General features: G+C 33.9%; 1 protein-coding gene across 5 annotated transcripts in view; it reads right to left on the bottom strand.

Moving 5' to 3' along the window:
• LOC150083512 (rap guanine nucleotide exchange factor 2-like) overlaps positions 1-20,684 on the bottom strand; it is a 471,197-nt gene that overhangs the window by 58,705 nt on the left and 391,808 nt on the right. For all 5 annotated transcript variants that reach the window (XM_090378045.1, XM_090378046.1, XM_090378048.1 and 2 more), the window contains 4 exons: positions 18,900-18,999; positions 16,350-16,477; positions 8,541-8,624; positions 2,570-2,644 (listed from right to left, as the gene is read on the bottom strand). In XM_090378045.1, the coding sequence (XP_090234171.1) occupies positions 2,570-2,644; positions 8,541-8,624; positions 16,350-16,477; positions 18,900-18,999 (387 nt within the window). The remainder of the gene's footprint in view (positions 1-2,569; positions 2,645-8,540; positions 8,625-16,349; positions 16,478-18,899; positions 19,000-20,684) is intronic.

Below are 20,684 nucleotides of genomic sequence, written 5' to 3'. Positions count from 1 at the left end.
ACCATTCTTCTTTACCTTAGCATGGTTTTCCTTTTGCTGAAATTTTTAAAGCTAAATCATTTTTAGTATTAAAAATCTTCCTAATACTTATTTTCTATGTCATTGCCAAGATTTGTGTATAGCTCCTTTCACCTATATCTTGTGAAAAGAAAAATAATAATATATAATTTTTTATTATTAATTTCCTTTTTCCCCCTTTAACTTAACTGCCCCTCTTCACTTCTTAGCCCCACCACAGCAGTCTTATTTCCTATCTTTATGGACCTCCCCCACCCATGCCTACTATGAAATTACAAACAAATGAGTCCTTCTGAACTTTTTTTTAATGCTAATATGTTCCTGCAAAGTACAGTTAAAGTTATCAATTTACTTCGAGCAAACTACTAATAAATTGAAGGATTTGCACACATGTAACTGTGGATGAATATGTATATAAGAAGGAATGTAGACTGGATAAGAAATTTATATTGCCAAAGGATCTTGTATAGCAAGAAGAAAACAATAAATGTACTGGCAGAATTATTATCCAACACCAAGGCTTATTTTGATTTTTTATATTTATAATAAAAGTATAGTTATAATTTGTAGAAACTATAGCCTGTTGAGAACCACTGGAAATTATCTGAGTCACATACTTGGGGTTTAGATTAAATTTGTAAAATGTCATTTGCTATATGCTCAAACTTTGATGTGCTGCAATTCTACTACATCTTTCCCCCTTACTGATCTGTTTTATTGTTCACATAACATCATCAAAATACTAAAAGTAATGATGGAACATTTTAAATATATACTAGACCACAATCATCAGCAAAGTAATAAACTAATAATTTTTAAAATTTTAGTATTAACAGTTTCTGTATTATTAGTGGGTGGCACTCTAAATTTTTATAAAGTAAAGACACAGGTGCATTCCTGAAAATGCTTTGTTAGGCAAAAACATTCACTTTTTTTTTTTTTTTTTTTAGAAAATGCTATTTTATTTATTATTAAAGAAACAATAAATTGGAAATAAGTTTATGCATAGGTAAAAAGGCCTACGTGCTCTGGATTCATTATACAATTTTCATTATGTAGCACAGAGTGGAACAGAAAGTAAAATAATGAGTTGTAGTTAAACTAGGTTTAATGTTAAACACATATGATAAACAGTAAAAACAGAATATGTAGATAACATACAGCAACCAGTAATACAAAAGCTTTCGGGCTTTGTTGCCCTTCATCAGTTAACTGTTGGATTGAAAGTTTTGGGAATGTAGAACTTAAGAGTGATTAACTGTGTGATTCAACAACTAACTGTTGGAAGTTGAAGTTGTTGCATCACACAGTTCACTGTGCATGACTGCCATTGCACGCTCTTAAGTTCTACATTCCCAAAACTTTCAATCCAACAGTTAACTGATGAAGGGCAACAAAGCCCGAAAGCTTTTGTATTACTGGTATGTATGTATCTGCATATTCTGTTTTACTGGTAGGTGTTTATCTACATATTCTGTTTTTACTGTTTATCATATTTATTTAACATTGAACCTAGTTTAACTACAACTCGTTATTTTACTTTCCATTCCGCTCTGTGCTACATAATGAAAATAGTATAAGTTTATGCATATTTTACTAAAATATGTACCTTAGAAATATATAATACTTATGGGGATTTTTGGAACCATGTATTCAAAAGTGAATCTAGGGTGTACCACTTGGCTCTTTTTTCATTTATTGGCAAAATTTGTTTACAGCACTCAAATAAGTGGTCACTGTCATGCTCCTCCATGTGCCATGCTGATTGGGTAGTGAAAGTGCCCTTTCAATGACTTTAATAGTCAAAACTCTTACGGCTTAGACTCCTGTGTTTTCTCAAAAGCAACATGGAGACCAAACTCCTGTGGTTCACTGTTGATAAGGGACTCACTGTGTGAAGTTAGAAACTTTATCATCTGCACCAACTCACTTGATCCCTGGTCTAGCTGCTATAAAGCTGATGTCTTCAACAGTGCTGGGTAGCTCATCTTCAAAACCTGGGGAGTCCTGTATGACTTTTGGGGTACAGTTGCTAATATCTTTCATACAACACAGGGAGAGCTGTTTTATGAAATGCCTTTATTATATGGAAATTTTTCCACCAAACCCAAATGATTCGTCTATCCTGGTCATTGGTTATGCTTTAACAAAGATATTATGTATGCATAATAATTTGGGGATAGCACAAGAGACAATCTCCCAACAAATAAATAGCAATTTCCAAACTATTACTATATTTTGACATTACTGCATTAAAAAATACAAATTAAAATAAACCTGGTTTTGGTGGTAAATAATCACAATCCAACTTATTCCATTTTAGTTACTTCTTTAAAAAATCCTTTAGATTCAAGGACAGGACACCAGATTATGCCTCTCCTTAGTATATACACAATCACTGATAGCCATGATATGCTGCTTTGCACTGGTCTGGGTTAGTTTATAGTCAAAATACCTTTACTTGCTAATTAATAACTCCCCCATCTCTTTACCTGTCCCAAAATGTTATTCATTTTTAAGTAAAATAGGTTATTATCTATATATCTCTTACCAATCCATCAACAATGGTGTCATTTCCAAGGTGAATGAAGGTAAGGTCTTTTTTCACCACTGGATAGAAAGGGATCTTAAATAGAGCAGAAAACATAATATAACATTATATATGGAATGCCTTACAATATTCATAACAAAAGAATTAAAAAAAAAAAAGTAATGCAGTTTAAATTTGTATAGCTGTAAATTATATGTATAAAGTTTTTGCTACTGTATCCTCACTCATATGAAAATAACACAGTGGTAATAATATTCACTGCACCCTAGGGCTTGCAAACTGGTTAAATCCGGTTTTCATATTGAGTTGTTAAAACCGAAACCGAGCTTCTAAAACCGGATTCGAATATTTTTTTAGTTAGCCCTCGAATATAGTTTTTTGTTATGCACATTTTCTTTTGTTTGTTCGTTTGTCTGGATCGTTCAACTGCTTTGTTTTATGTTTTAAACATGTTTTTTATTTTATTTTAAGGTACGAATCTCATGGGCAAATGGCCCAAATCTAGGAGGGGTACCTTTTATCTTCTCACCTGTATCATGGCACGATGCAGTACTCATTTACGACTGAGTGAGTTGTGGAACGCACCTTATTGATGGTTACCCACTAGAAACAGATTCGCTGAATATTGCATCAAATTTCAATCATAGAAAGTTTTTTGCTTCTTTATTCCTATTAAATTTGCAATCAAATGTTCTCCAAAAAGCAGCTTCACCAAATTTAGCTTTTATGTAATTTTGAAAATACAATAGATTTAATTGGGGAAAAAAAATTGCAAGTAAATAAATAAAAAATTTCTTTCGTGAAAATTTTGAAACTTGCCTCGTTTAGACTCTTCATTCAGTGCTTGCGGGAGTGACGCATAGTATTGTGCCTTTGTTATCTTCAATATTTTTATTTAAAATTGTTGGTGATACAAATGTATGGAATTATTTTGCTCAAAAAAGCAAAGATGAAGCACAATGTTCGAAATGTCAGAAGATAATGAAGTCGTCTGGAGGATCTACATCATCTTTGATGTTGCATTTAAAGAAAATGCATTAGATTGACATTAAACAAGATAACAGTGAATCTCCTGTAAAAATGATAAGAACATTAGAAAACTTTTATCGTTAAAAAAATCTATGGAAGAAGAGATTTCAAAATTAGCTGCTTTAGATGGATTTTCTGTTAATTCAATTGCCAAGAGTGAGTTTATACAATCAAGCCTTCACCTTCAGAGAAATAAATACGATAAATTACCACCAGCCTCAGTGAATGGAATTAAAAACATGGTTCTGAATTATTATAAAACTAAAGAAGAACTCATTCAGCATTTCAAAAATTCATTGGTTTTGGGTGCACGGTATTCATTGACGAATATACGTCTATACAAAATAAAATGTATATGAATATAAATGTGCATTCAAAAGACAATCATTGGTCGTTAGGTCTTATTGAGATTAATGGTGCACTTGATAGCAGAAGAACTGAGCAAATTGTGAATGGACACCTGAAGGAATTTGGTTTGAACTTGGATGAGGATATTGTTGCCTGCACCACCGATGAAGCAGCAATGATGATTAAGTTTGGCAAGCAAATTATGCCTAATCATCAACAATGTATAGCCCATCGTATACATCTGTCAGTTATAGATGTGGTAGATGACTTTCATCAACCGGTGAAATACCACCACTTTGCTTATTGGAGGCTTGAAGTGGTGAAACCCATGTTTAGTCTCTAGAGTAAAGTTTCCGGCATCCTCCTCCCCATACTTCTCCTTCAACCCATGCACGGTACGAAGTACTATAGGTTTTGATACCTTTCGTGTTTGGGGTTTTCATAATAAAAAAAAAAAAAAAAAAAGATGTACTTTATGAAAAAGCAATCAATTATGGTGCCACAGTCTCTGAGTCTCCCAAAGACAACGAAGAAAATGAAAATAATAAAGAAAGTAGTGATGATGAAGAAGTTGAATAAAGACAGCAAGGCATGCTTTATCAAACCGACCTTACTGATGAGCTCATTTATTTCTTCAATCCAATGGCCAATATTGCACAAACTATTAACAAAGTCAGAATAATTTGCAAGCTTTTACGAAAATCGCCTACCAAAAATGACATTACAAAATTTTGTTAAAGCAAAATTTAATGAGAAAGAATATAAACTTATATTAGATTGGAAGACTAGATGGGATAGCACATTCTATATGATTGAGAGATTTTTGAAATTGAAAAATTGCAATCCAAATGCTCTATGTGCAGTACTGTCAACTGAAGCTGTGTCTGACGATGGCTGGAAAACACTTGAATTGCTATGTGAAACTTTGCAACCAGTTGAAATGATTCTGAAGGCTATAACCTCAGAAGATACAGACTTACTCAAAGCAGAGTCTTCAATAGAATTTCTGCTTGCTAAGCTTGATACAGCAGAAAACCCATTTGCTTTAAAGTTTCACCAAAGCCTTTTGCAGTGTTACAATGCAAGACGAAATTGCCAAACTGTGGCTTTGCTGAGCTATATACACAACCCCAAAAAGTTTAGGAAAGAAGATTCAGGTTCAATAACTTTTGATTTTCCAAGTAAACAAGTTTTGAAAAAGCATGCTGAAGAGATTTATCAGAGATTATTTGCAAAACATTCCGAAGGAGTCTTAGCATTGAATGAAGAAACTGAAAATAAACGAACTGTTCTTTAAGAAGAAAACAAAGACTCGTCTAGTTCCGATGTTGGAGAGACACTCATGCGAGAGTATGATAGTGTAATAAAAAGATTAACTGAAAACCCTTCAAAATATCCGAGTAAATTGGAAATTAGCAAAGACTTTAAAATTTTTGAGGCAACTAGCAGTAGAAATGAAAAGCTGGAGAAAGTTTATAGAGCACTGCTGACCATTAAACCAACAAGTGAGAGTGTTTTCGATTACTGGTCTCTTTAACACAAAAATAAGGTCAAGAGTCTATCAGGAAAAATTCTTAATATACTGTGTTTTTTAAAGGATCATTTTCAGAAAAAAGCTGAGCAGTAAATAGTAAAGGAATTTCCCCAAGCTGTTTTTTTTTTCACATTATTTTTTTTTATTTATTATTATTATAGGGCTTATTATTTTTTTGTTTACTATATGAGACGATAGTTTTTATTCAAAGGATTTGAATACAATTTGTAATTTTGTATAATCTCAAGCTGGTTACTTTTTTGGAGCATTTTAATTTTTTATTTTTTTTTTACTATAAGAGGTGATAGATTTTGTTTAAAATATTTGATTACGATTTGTACAATCGACCCAAGATAAAATAAATACCTGTGTTATAAGCTTTTAATTATTTTCCCTAAGTCCAAGAAAATCGGTTTTAAAACCGGTTTTAAGAGTAAACTTCGGTTAAACTCAGTTTTGAAATTTCTCGGTTTTATGCAAGCCCTACTGCACCCTGTAATAATATAACATGAAATTTATTTGAAGTCATGAAATTAGGGTTATGTTAAAATTTGTAAAATATACTTTTTAATTCTGATATCTCTTTTCTCTTTCTTTGATCTGTTTCACTTTATACATTATTTCATCAGACTATACAAGAAGTAATGATGGCGTATTTTGGCCCATGTAATTCAATTATTTCATAGACAACTAAATATTTCCTTGATCCACATTTACATGGATAGTTAAAAACAAAACAAAAAGTCTGTTGAATAGTTTACATAATTTGTTTTAACAGGAATTTTTGTATGCCATGTCTCATGAAAATACCAAAATGGAGAAATCTGAACTCATGCAGTTATCAAATATTTGCATTTTAAGGGCTTCTATGCAATGGAAATCTATGCTGATATGCTGGAAACATTAAGGAACTCTACTCCAATATATATCACATGGATCCCAAGGAAATATAGGTAGAAAAGCTTGACCCACCAAAGAATTTTGTGTTGCCCAATCAGCAGACAAGATGATTGCCTCTTCTTCTTCTTCTTTTTTTTTTTTTTTTAATGCCGAACTGAGAACTGACATTTGTTGATTATCTTGAGCATAGAGCTAGTATTATGCACAACTAATAGTGAAACTATATGAAGCTGTTGTTGTTATGGTTAAGTTGTTTAACAGTGAAATACAACATGGCTATTATGCACTTAACCTACCTACCATACGATAGTTGTTATTTTTGGTTTTTAGGAGCATTAGCAACTAAGGCCATATTGCTGCAGGGAGATATGCGTGGTCATTCCCTGACCTTTCCGCATCCTCCGTTATTTGGTGGTCACGGGCTCGAACCCTGGTCTAATCAAGAAGTGTGTGTGTGCTACGCACTGCTGATCCTGCCCACTTGCCTACGGAGGCGCCCCATACAATAGGCAGGGATATCACCAATCATTTGTTGAATTGTGTGCAACAGAAGTTGCACACAAGTCAACAAACTGTATCTGTTTTAGGTAAGAAAATAGTTCTGTTATTTCTGCCAGAATATATTTTAACCAGAATTTGCTGTAAGGTAAAGAATGATAAGAAGGTTAAAGTTATCTGTTGAGCCCTGTCACAAAGGGCAATCTATAGCATACCAGGTGGTCAGTTGAGTATGTCTTGTGTATCCTTGCAAAATGCATAAAGCCATAAGGATAAAGTGGCAAAGGAAAGTGCATTTTAGTATTCTTTTCCACAAGGGCAATGCATCAGCACACAACTCTGCTGCTGCAATGTGCAACCCTATATCTATAATGGCACGCAGAGGGTTCAAAATACCCCACTCCTCCCATTTATCCAAACTTGGCTCTTAGGGATCCTTTTTTTTCAAAACTTGAGGGAGCACCTTTAAAGGCAAAGATGTTGCTTGGAGAAAGATGAGGTGTGTAGTGAGAAATTGAATTACAGTGAAAGACTGACATTTTATGTAGCATAAAAGGACATAAGTCCTGGTGGGAAAAAGTGAATTGCAGTTCAGGTTAATGGAGGGACGCTATGCTGAATACTGAATGGCTGCAAACCTTTTGTATCACCTTTATTGGAATGTTATAAAACAAAACACCCTCATTTTATAGGACACATGCTAACTGGATGTGTGAATACATTAAACTGATGTAAGATGATAGCAATGGCATGCATTTTATAACAGATAGGCTGCATAAGATAAACAAGCTACTACTAGATTACAATATAGTTTAGGGCTAAAGCCTCAGGTTATGTAAAGAGTTAACTAATGTACAAGTTAGTGCAATGCAATTGCACTAACTTGTACATTAGTTAACAATGATGGTGTGGGGTAATTTAGATTACTCCACACCATCAAGGCATCTCTAATATTGTAAATTTATACTTTGCAACTGGGTTGTCATCATTGCAACACCAGGGTACCTGCCCACCCACTGACGAGGAGCCAATAAGCTCGGAAACGGTGTAGTATGGGTGATGGTATCTGCTGAGAATAAGTAACAATAGTCTTCTCCTATGGTGAAGTGTTACTTATTCGAGGTAGTACAATATCATGGCAACTCATTGTGAAGGTATTCACAATATGAGATATATATTAATGATGCCAATTTTATTATTATTATTATTAGCCATATGGTACAAGGAAGCCTGAGGCTTATGCTGCACCAGCCAAAAAAAAATCCTAAGTTACCCCCCTGTGTGTGTGTGTGTGTGTGTGAGAGAGAGAAGTAGAAAGGCATCAACCAAGAAAGAGAAGAATGATGATATCCAGCTCAGGACCCTGGGTTTGCCAAGCCCATACTCACCAGATGTGAGCCCCCGGGGTTTATAACTACTTAAGTAGTTGCTATGTACTGAAATGATGCAATTGCATTAACTTGTACACAAGCTGTTATCTTAAATTTTTTTTGTTTTTATGATATATAATGTGTAATGAATTCATGCTTCAGCTCTGAAACTACATTAATTTATGTATTTAATATAAAGCTTATTACTACATTTGTGAGATTGAGTGTTATATTCTGTCTTATAAATAAAAAAAACTAATACATGCAGTTAGAATTATAATTAGACCAATACCATGGGTGGTTGACTGTATTCACTAGTGAGGAGGTTTCTGTACTTGCACATATTTCTTGAAGGATCCATAAGATCCTGAAGATCCTGTGTGAGAGGAAAAAATGAATAATATATATATAGTAGTAATATACAACTGTTAAAGGAAAATAACAAGTTATCCTATATCTAATGCTCCAAAATGCACAGTGCAGCAGTAAAGGAAATAAAAGGATATAAATAATGTGAGGTTTGTAAATAGATAGTGTCTGTGAAAATGGAAATTAAAAGTACACACAGTGCCTGAACTAAGAGAAGTTTAAGGGATAGTCAAAAGTGGAAGTGAAGTAGTGGTTAAACAGGTGAAAGAATTTGAAAAACCTAGTACAAAAATGAACTGCAACTGAGGAAGCAAAAAAAAAAAAAAATAATAATAATAATAATAAAAAACAAACAAATAAATAAATAAATAGCACTATATTCAGATATGGGAGGGCAATTTTAGCAAGAGGTCGAATCAGGGGATGCCAAATATCTGAATATAGTAGATGAAAAAATAATACATAGTCAGGAAATTCATCAGGGGACTACTCCTGACCATATATCAGGCACTGCATTTCCAAACTTGTCTGTAGTATTAGAAAAAGGGGGGAGCAAATATGCAGCCTTTATTGTAATACTAATAGAGAAGGTAGTCCCTATGCAGTGTAAAAATAAAGTTAATAATGTAAATTAAAATAAATACAAGTTTACAAAAGTGTAATGTGAAATTTAATACAAATGTGATAGAAAATGTGTGGACAAGCAAATGGTATAGGGGATGGTAAAATTCTTGGGGAGGGGAGGGGGAAGGGAAGAAAAAGATAGTCAAAAGAAGGCGAAGATAGCAATAGGAATGAGGATAGACAGAGCATTTGTATTATACTAATAGTTCTACGAACAGGGGAAAAAAAAAAAAAAAAAAATAGAAAAAGACAGTATAAAGATAAAAAGTGTAAAAAAAGTCATTAAAAATACTGAACTTACTGGGTGTGTAAGAGACCCAACCTTAAAAAAAGGGTTCTGGTATAAGCAAGCGTTAGTAAAAATGGGTGTTAATACCATAGGCTTGTAGAGAGGAAGGAAAATTGAAACCAAATTGGTTTCGATTTTCCTTCCTCTTTTATTAACTCGTTCAATTTCTTTTATTAACTTTATTTTTACACTGTGTAGGGACTACCTTGTCTATTAGTATTACGATAAAGGCCGCATATTTTCTCCCCCCTTTTTCTAATACTACAGACAAGTTTGGAAATGCAGTGCCTGATATATGGTCAGGAGTAGTCCCCTGATGAATTTCCTGACTATGTATCATTTTTTCATCTACTATATTCAGATTTTGCATATTTGGCATCCCCTGATTCGACCTCTTGCTAAAATTGCCCTCCCATATCTGAATATAGTGCTATTTGTTTGTTTGTTTTTTATTATGGGTTTTTTTTTTTTTTTTGCTTCCTCAGTTGCAGTTCATTTTTGTACTAGGTTTTTCAAATTCTTTCACCTGTTTAACCACTACTTCACTTCCACCTTTTGACTATCCCTTAAACGTTTCTTATTTCAGGCACCGTGTGTACTTTTCATTTCCATTTTCACAGACACTATCTATTTTACAAACATCACATTATATATATAAAGCTAAAATAGAATCTTTGCCAGCAGCATAGCAAACCAGTAGAGTGAAAAATAACTCAACCAAATAAAATAACAAAAATAACAACAGAAAAATATATAGGGGAGAGATAAAGAAGAAGTATTTTGCAGTGTTGAAGCAATGTTCCTAAAATAATTTAGAAAATTAAGCCAAGTAAAAGAAATTTAGCAGCGCCCCCTCGTAGGCACCCGTTTCCGAATTATGTGAAATCTCACTAAGGTGGAAACGTAGACTAACAACATTACGAGATCAAATAAATTGAAAATAATAATTAATAAAATGAAATGAAATAAAATAGACTGACCATTATGCCCCATCTCGACAGAGGATCACGAGGCCAATAATAGTCAGTGAATCACTGCATTTTGAACGCTAAACAAATCCATGCAACAATGGAATGACACTAAGATCAAACTGCTGATGTAGTAGATTTGCATAGCGGTGGTAGTCCTTATGCAGCGAAAAATAATAAAACAGAAAGCCTAGTACTTGCATGGCCAAACCACACCATTGACAAAACAATAGTTGAACTTAAAATATATAGAATTTCTCTCTATTTAATTTTGGATTAATGGGATTATATTTACATGGGGGTAGCATGACGATGTGCTAACGCTGCGTTCGTACTGCCATCTATAGCCTAATTTGTTTGTTTCTATATATTTTCAGTTCCACTATTGTTTTGTCAGTGGTGTGGTTTGGCCATGCGAGTACTAGGCTTTCTGTTTTATTATTTTTCGCTGCACAAGGACCACCGCTATGCAAATCTATTGCATCGGCAGTTTGATCTTAGTATCATTCTGTCGTTGCATGGATTTGTTTAGCATTTGAAATGCAGTGATTCCCTGACTATTATTGGTCAGTCTATTTTATTTCATTTCATTTTATTAATTATTATTTTCAATTTATTTGGTCACGTAATGTTGTTAGTCTACGTTTCCACCTTTAGTGAGATTTCACATAATTCGGAAACTACGTAATTCGGAGTGCCTACGAGGGAGAGGCGCTAAATTTCTTTTAATTGGCTTAATTTTCTAAATTATTTTAGGAACATTGCTTCAACACTACCCTCTTCTTCTTTATCTTCCCCCAATACATATTTTTCTGTTTATTGTTATTTTTTTTTTGGTTGAGTTCTTTTTCACTCTACTGGTTTGCCATGCTGCTGGCAAATATTCTATTTTAGCTTATTATAAGCAACATGTAGTGGATTGTGCTTTTCTGCTGCCACTGATGTTAGCTTTTCTACTATTTTTTCTTATTTATTTTAATATATCTCTCTATTTAATTTTGGATTAATTGGATAATATATATATATATTATATTAGTCAATTTTATTTAATGGTATCTATCTGTAGGGAATTAGGTGTATAAGGACCAAGCTAACAAGTTAATAAAAGTAAACTAGCTTTAGCCTTGAAGGCCTATATAAAATTATATTAATGAAAATAAAAATAAAAATGATGATGAACAATGAAAATAACAATAAAAATTATAATAAACAATGAAAATTGTAAATAACATTCTCTCACTTGGTCATTGGTCTGCTACTTCTTCGGGGGCTTTGAGCAGACCGATAGCCAGACTAAAAGAATGTCTTATACCTACCTGTTTCTGTTGTCCCCATTCCAGTTTTGTCTAATTTTAATTTTTAGGTGATTTTATTGAAATTAAATGGGAAGTGCTAATAAATGAGAAAAGATAATACGTGTTTAATTTAAATTTTGCAAAATTTGTGCTAAATTTAAATTTTTAAAAATAGTGTCAGAATCAGCAAACTGGGATAGTCGACACAAAGCCCAACGGGTATGTATCAGATTAAATGAGAATGGGTTCTTACTTCCTTCTTGTTCTGTGTTGGTCAGACTGAAAACAGATCAATTCCCGCCTTCTGTTGTTTTATGTGTTGATTAAATGATACTGCGCAGCCGCGCTTTTCCTTGACTATGGCGTGATGGTGAAATTGCTGTAGGCAATATGTCCTATGTCAATGCAAATGTTCTGATAGCCTTGAGAGGGTTGTTTATATTTGAGTTAGTGGGGGGGGGGGTTGCCTCTGATGGCAGAGGAACCTATATAAATGAAATGATGAGTTTATACAAGTACAATAAGTGTAAGTATGTTTAAATACAAGAAGTGTGTTAATGAAAAAGTGTGTTAATGTAAATATATAGGAAATGCTATCCCCTGGACAAGGGCCAGTATAGCTTTTCTAAGGTATAACAACCTGCGTATGTCTGAGGGGATAGCTATATACATATTTACAGTCTCCTTCAATGTGAATTTTCACTCTGTGTCTCTAAGTTTTATACTGTGTTTGTATTTAAATGAAGGGATATAAACATTATGTGTTTAAATTACCTTAGGCACGATTATTCTGTTGTTGGGAGTTTGATACAAGTGATAAATTATCAATTATGAGATTGTCTGTGGGGGGGGGGATAAATTTGGTCAGCTGGGTTACAGTGCGGTCAGACGACAAGCCTCTTCTGAGCGCGATAAACCCGGGAATCAAAATTGTCATTATCTTAGTTTGATGAAGGAACTCACTAATACTAAATTTATTTCCAATAACAAAAAATATTTAGACTGCATCAAAAACAAAAACAATAGAATCAGAAGTCTATACACTTACAATTTTAAAAACCTTTTCACCAGTATATCACACGACAATTTAAAAAAAGTTCTTTTACACTACTATGAAACTTATGAAAATATAATGGGATGTAATAAACAGTACTGGCATGACCATATTAATCTTTGTGTCAAAAACGATTACGTACTTATGGGAGACAGCATTTACGTGCAGAGTAGGGGAGTGGCTATGGGGGCTAGTAGTTCTTGCTCCATAGCCAACCTTTACCTGCATTATTTCGAAAACAATATCAAAGAAGAAATTATATTCTACAGATACATTGATGATGTCCTAGTTATCAATTTTGACAATTTCGATATTATAGCCCAGGAAATTTATCCCACAGATTTAACCATAGAACGCAACAACACGGATAGCAACCTACAAGCTTGCTATCTCGACAGCCAAATCACCAATGACAATGTTTACACTTGACATTATGATAAGAGAGACCATTTTAGCTTCCCAGCTATAAAGCTTATCAACTGGGAGAGCAATTTGGCTAAGCATATCCATGGCAACACTATTAGAAATCAGACAAACAGGTTAATACACATTTGCAACAATCTAGATAACATGACAGAAGCAATAAAAAAACTGATAGATATTCTCATCAAGAATAATATACCTGCCAATTACAGCAGACACCATATTAAAGTTGCCACACTTGCGAACCTCAACTTACACCACCCCGACGCCAATCCCAATACACTGATTGAAAATACACTGACACAGTTTAGAACTATAACACCAATAAATGGCCTGTAGCCCATCTTTACCTGGTTGTCTAAAAACCAGTGTCCTTCATCAAACTAAGATAATGACTTCCCAATTTTGATTCCCGGGTTTATTGCACTCAGAAGAGGCTCATTGTCTCACCGTACTGTAACCCAGCTGACCAAATCTCCCCCCCTCAAACAGACAATCTCATAATTGATAATTTATCACTTGTATCAAACTCCCAACAACAGAATAATCGTGCCTAAGGTAATTTAAACACACAATGTTTATATCCCTTCATTTAAATACAAACACATTATAAAACTTAGAGACACAGGGTGAAAATTCACATTGAAGGAGGCTGTAAATATGTATATAGCTATCCCCTCAGACATACACAGGTTGTCCTGTTGCACTGGCAGAAGGCCACCCGTTGCAACTCAGCCAGGGTCCAGTGTCGGTACTGCTGTGCAAACTAACGGCATTGTTTGCGATGAACAGCCATCAGCATGGGTGCTGTCATCAAGCATCTGCTCTGGAGCCCAATTCACAACAGAGTTTGCTGCACTGTCATGTTGGAGACCTTTCTGGTGGACCCACAGTTCATTTGGATGGCCAGTTGAGTAACAGTAGTGCGCCGATCAGTCCTGATCAACTGTTTCAGCCGACGTTCACCTCTGGGATTAATGGTGCATGGGGCTCCACAATTGGCATGTTGGGTCATCAAAACTGTCCTATTCATCCAGTCTTGATATACTTTCACCACATGAACATTTCAAAAAGTCTGCTGTTTCGGAAATGCTGGCACCCCTGGCCCGATGATCATGCCTTTTTCCAGGTCTGATAGGTCGCGTGCTTTGCCCATGGCAGAGGCTGTTATTGTGTTCACGGATGCCGAACATCAAGCCTTATATGCTTGCGGTGTGTAAACTTGACACGTACACAGTATGATTCGCTAGGTGTATGTGATGTTTGCATTGAGGGGTGGTCATAATATTGTGACTGGACTCTGTACTTATCTTTTCTTTTCTCACATAAATGTTTAAACATTTAACCAAAAACATGATCTATTTTTGGTTGAACATTTAACTAGAAGCAGCTCTGATAAGTCTGTTTAAAGAAGCGGTTAGAAAAAGCCATACAAGCACTTTTCAAAAGTTACCAAATTAATAAGTACAAGAAATCAGTAACACAGACAAGTTGAGATCCAATTCATGATCCAAAAGAAGTTTTGAAAGACAAATGAATGAACTCCTCAAAGAACAGAACTTATAAATTACAAAACTTTAGTGCAAGCAATCCTAAATGATCCAAAAGGCTGACCACTCTAGACAGGTTATCCTTATACATGCAGAAAAATCTGTTCACATTCCTCTTTTCGCTTGAATAAAGCAATTTGTTTTTTCCTTTCAAATGCTATGCTAATACTTCACAATCTGAACATAGCTCTTCAATAAAATTCCATATGCATCCATTTACTGAGGTCATTACTTTTTCATATGTTCATGAGCGTGATGTGTGACTTCACCACACCAACAGTTGTTAAATATTCCACTTCCATTCTGGAACTTGATTCTCACAGTCACAGGCAGCACTAATCCCTAGGGTCATGGATAGTCTAAAAGAAGAGAAGATTTCATTTTATTTTGTTCGGCATATAACTACATGGCACATAAGTTCTTACTGAAAAATGATGTTCTTATAAATGCTGAGATAGTGCATCATCAAATGAAAGTAGATCATTTTCAAATTTCAATTTTTTTTTTGTGGACGAGTTTTTTTTTCCAATGCTTCTCAATATTACTGAAGATAAAAAAAAACAGATGAGAAGACATTTGCAGTATCACTTGTTTTGTCAATTTAAATTTGAGAATCAAACAGAACCTATTATGAAAGAGGAAAGAATTGATGTACAGTGAGTGGTTGGGAACTGACAAATTTAGAACGAAACTTGAAATATAACAAACTGGTGGTGGATTTAAAGTTGTTCTTGACATTTTAAAAACAGTGTTAAAACTGTTATGTTCTTGATGCTAGTGTCTACAGCAGGACCACTGTCATAAACAAAGCACTGACATTTCTGAAGAGTCTGCATTAGTATCTTCTTGAAGAATCATAATCAGTTGGTGGTGTCTGATAGATAATTCCCACAGAAATCCACAGACAGAATAAAAATCTATATTAAGATCCAATCCTATGGTGGGGTCTTAATAAAGAATCTGTATGTTGTCAATGAAATTTGCTTTCTTCATGTTATTTTTCATGATAAAATTATGAAATTTCCTGCTTTCCAAAAGTGAAAGGTTGGTAACTATATATTAATCAAATAAGAGGCCTGGCACAGTTACCCCTTTTTCCCTACAACACCAAAATGGCTCTACTGTTTATGAAATTACAAAAAGAGGATATTAAGCACGTATTATTGTTGTTGTTGTTTGGTTTTTAGGAGCATTAGCAACTAAGGCCATATTGCTCCGGGATATGCGGTGGTCATTCCCTGACCTTTCCGCATCCTCCATATTTGGTGGTGATGGGCTCAAACCCCGGTCTAATCAAGAAGCGTGTGCTATGCACTGCTGCTCCTTCCCACCTGGCTACGGAGGCGCCCACGTATTATTAAACACATTTATATTATATATATTAAATATTATTATTTAAGACAATTCTACAGCATTCCACATCATTTTCAAAATGGTTTCTTTCCTTTTCTTCTCATTTGCCAATAATACAAAACTACCTGTGTGTAAGAAAACATTCATAATAAAAGTATTAAATTAGAAGAACTCACTTCAAACATTTTTTGGTACTTGGAAGGTAACTTTTCCCACGTTGATCTTAATCTTGAAACAGCTCCATGACCAAGCCCACTAAGAATGGCAAACATTGAATTGTAGTTTTTGCATTCTTTGCACTGCCCTAAATGAGTAAAAAAATATATATATTGCCTATAAGGTAAATATTAGCAGATTTCTGTAAAAAGCATGATCTATTTTACAAGAAAGAGAAAATGATTTCCAATCAGTGTTATTAGTTCTGCTTCTTATGTTTAACCAAATACATAAAAATATTGCAACTGTTATGTACTCTCTGACTTTACCTGCTGCATCTTATGTTATGTTAATTTTTACTTGTATTTTAAGTTTAATATCTATAGGTTAGATGTACTTCCATTTTTTATAGGAAAATAAAACAAATTTTGTAAGTCACTGAGTCTTCTTCCCTCCCTCAAATAGATTTAGGACAGAGTGGGTCGGCTACTAATGTGGAAAATTGTGCATGGGACAGATGTACCATAAGCTCGTGCCAAATTTGTGAAAACAAAAATGATACTAGACTGGGAGATACAGAAGTGGTAGCTTTGCTTTCCATACTATCTGCAACAGCCCCAGATCCTCAACATGAAGCATTGAGGAAGGAGGGGAGACTTCAAGGAAACCTGAACTATATTCTATATAGCCCAGGACTCATCTTATTTGGCAATGTTAGCTAGTAGTAGCATATGATGCAAGAAAGTAAGCTTATAAAGCATCAGTCAAAAGAAAAAAAAAAAACTTCACACATCCCCCTCCAATAATTTGTCTAGTTCTCCCTTAAATTTATTCAAACTACCCACTTCCACAAAAACAAATGGAAGTTTGTTCCAACAAACAACTACCTGCTGGCTGAAGATAAACCTCTGCACATCTACCCTGCAACCATCCTTCCTCAATTTGAATTTTTATGGTCACTATGTGTGCAGTCTGAGCAAGAGAAAGAATACATTCGGCAGTGAGCTTGCTCAATTCATTCAGTGCCTTCAACATCAGATCACCTCTCAGGTACCTAGTCTGGAGACTACACTAGACTAGAAGTTACATCCTCAGATTCCACACTTCAGCCACAGCCCACAGGTAAACATAATCTCTCTACCTAAAAACAACAGAAACAGCTATCATCTCCTCCATAGCAACTGAGCCAGTTGCAAAGAAGGACCACCAGCTAGCACCATTCTACAACCAAAAACTTATCCAACCTCACCCAAGTGTCATGTGAATTGAACTGAAGCCACCAGTCAGACCTGCTTCACAATAATGCTTTATTCTCACATAGAATAGCTATCTTTCTGGTTCTGACAATGCAGAGCAGACTCCAACTGTGCAACTCAGGAAACAGAAGCTTATAATGTAAATGTTTTGCAGTTTGTTAAAATTTGTGCCACAAGAAAAAGGCCCAGAACAGTGGGTCATAACATATGACCATTATTCATTTATTTTTCAAAACTGTCCACAGTGTTTATTCATTGGAAAGGTATCAAAATTCTAAATCTATACTATTTTATAACTGTAAGTTCATTGGAACAGTTAAATATTATTTTCATACTCTATGGCCACACAGTAAAATGTCCTTTTTCTGAAGATATATAACTCCATATTTATTTTTTAGATTTTATTAAAATTATAAAAATATGACTAACTTTTGTTTTGTTTAAAAAAAAAAAAAAAACAACCTTATTTTTACCTTTAAATGCTCACTTTAGAAAATTTACAACCTGAAAAGGATCACTGCTTTTCAATATTAAGGTGAATAAATAAATATAAATAAATACATACATAGGAGAGTCATGGAGAAGACTTAGTTCCAGAATTAAAAAGAACACACAAAAAAAAAAAAAAAAAAAAAAGGTGTTCAAAAATTTTATTAAGTACAATACACAATTACAATTACTAAGCAAAAAACATTTAATGAGAAAGTTTTTTTGATAATTAACAAAATTTTAAATTCTGTTTTAGTTCGCTTTCCTCATGGGCCATATAAAAATAATTCATGGGCCATATCCAGCCCTTGGGTCATTGGTTGGACACCTATCCTCTAGACCAGTGGTCTAGAGGATTATGGAAATTCAAATGCAGAGGTGTGTCTATTGTGGGAAAGGTTGCATTGTTAAAGAAACTTTACAGTGAGATTGGTTCATCAGCTGATTATGGCACATTGTAAAAGAAAATAATTTTATTTTTAATATATTGTATAATATAATATTTTTTCCAATACTGTGTCACCTTTCTCTCTGTGTAAGCTACATTTCTGCATAGTACTACGCACAGTAAGTTGTAGTATAGAAATATGGGGTTTTTTTTAAGATTACAACAGCCATATATTTGTAAAATTTCAAGATTTGACAAAGATCAGGTGCCACGGTTCTAAGTGCTCCTTACTGTAAACAGTCGGATAATTTTATCTTGCCATGGACAAAGCATCTGTTATTCAGTTATAATTAAATTTTCATTACACATATTCTTAATAATAACACTGATCAGACAAAATAAAAAACTCCATCTACTAGGTTTATTTTTCAACTTACTTGCTACTTTGATAAACTGTTTAATTATTCTCATCCGTCTAAGTAACTGATGCTCTGAACACACTTCTGAGACAACCCAAAACATCTCCCGATTGACCAGCTTTAAAAAAATAAATAAATAAACTGTCAAATTTTTATTTAGAATTACTACTTTCCAGTCTAAATTATGACAGTACTTTTATATTCTCATAATACAGAGTAGCACACAGTAAAAAATAAAATAAATAAATCTGAAAATATAGTTGGAGAAGGACGTTACATGGTGGTTTTCCATAGAATCTAGATTTCTACAATGACCACTCTTTAAGTAAATATCAAGATAGTTTATTTAGCTATTAACTAAATCACTATACATTAAGGTAATGTTTCAGAAACCTTGCTGGAACCCATCCTCCATCTATACATAGGCTGTTTTTTAAGGGCAGAAAGAAAAGAGACTAAACTAAATTACTATTTTGTTAAAATTAATATTACATATACAAAACTTCTAGTGGATAATTACTGTATACAATTTATGCACAGAACATTATATATTATTTATTACATTATATATTATTAAGTTTTACCTATTCTATTCAATTTAAGTAGTATAATTACCAGGATAAATAATGTAAATTGAATTAAAGTTAATCAGAACATCTTACCTGTTGTCAGCCTCTTGCTTGCCGAATGTATCAATTATGACTGCATATTCTGGCAAGAGGTGCTGTGAAGAGTTTATTTATACACAAGGTTTCTAATTGATTGTACAATATATTATTAATTGTGCAGATTGTTGGACAATTAATATAATATATTAATTGTCCAATATTAATTTCAATTGGAGCTGCAGAGCTGCAAAAATCTTGTGATGTGCTCAACAACCACCAGAAGATAAAGTTCAAAATTGAAATAAAAGACAATGGCAGCCTATCTTTCCTTGATATCCTAATTACAAGAAAACCTACAGAGTTACAAATGGAAGTTTGCAAGAAACCAACAGATACAGAGATCATACTGAATTATAAATCTTGCCACCCTCACTCAACTAAAATTTGAGTATTGAAATCTTTTATCTTTATTGCTTACTGGATCTGTAATAAAGATGACCTCCAACGGGAACTAGAAGCTAAAACCAGGCTAGCCCTTTGAAATGGATACTCATGCATATCATTAAGAAAACAATAGAGGTAGCTCCAAGACCTTGAACCAATTTCAACCAAGTATTATCAAGGAGCCCACCACCACCTGCATACCATATGTGTCCAACATTAGTATAAAGATAGCAAAAGAAGCAAAGAAATATGGAATCAGCCTTTTCTTCAAGGGATCGGTATCCAGTTGAATTACCCCAACAATCCCAGAGGCCCTATTTACAAAACAGACTGTAAATATGGGTAGTACATACATAGGAGAGTCATACAGAAGACTTAGTTCCAGAATTAGAAAGAACACACACACACACACAAAAAAAAAAAAAAAAAGGTGTTCAATATGGGAGGATACAAAAATCTGACACTTCCCTACATGCATTCCAACACTAGAACATATGGCAGTTCAATAATACTAGAGTTCTTTCCACAGACCACCATCACAAGGAAAGAAAATTTAAGGAAGCATTCTCTATAAAAAATGTTTGAGGCAACTTTTGTAAACAAAGGACAAGGGGTTGAATTTAACCTACTTTAACATATTTAAAAAGATAAAAGAGAGACAAAAGAATGCTAACTTTTCAAAGTTACACTTTGAAAGGGATAACATTCATCTTGTATATATCCAAGTATGTTTAATAAATAATTACTTTTG

The sequence above is a fragment of the Mastigoproctus giganteus genome, chromosome 7 (genome assembly GCF_048544385.1).
Source record: "Mastigoproctus giganteus isolate SK-2022 chromosome 7, ASM4854438v1, whole genome shotgun sequence".
NCBI classification, from domain to species: Eukaryota; Metazoa; Arthropoda; class Arachnida; order Uropygi; family Thelyphonidae; genus Mastigoproctus; species Mastigoproctus giganteus.
The sequence above is the reverse complement of the archived record's forward strand: the minus strand, read 5'-3'. Positions and strand labels throughout refer to the sequence as shown.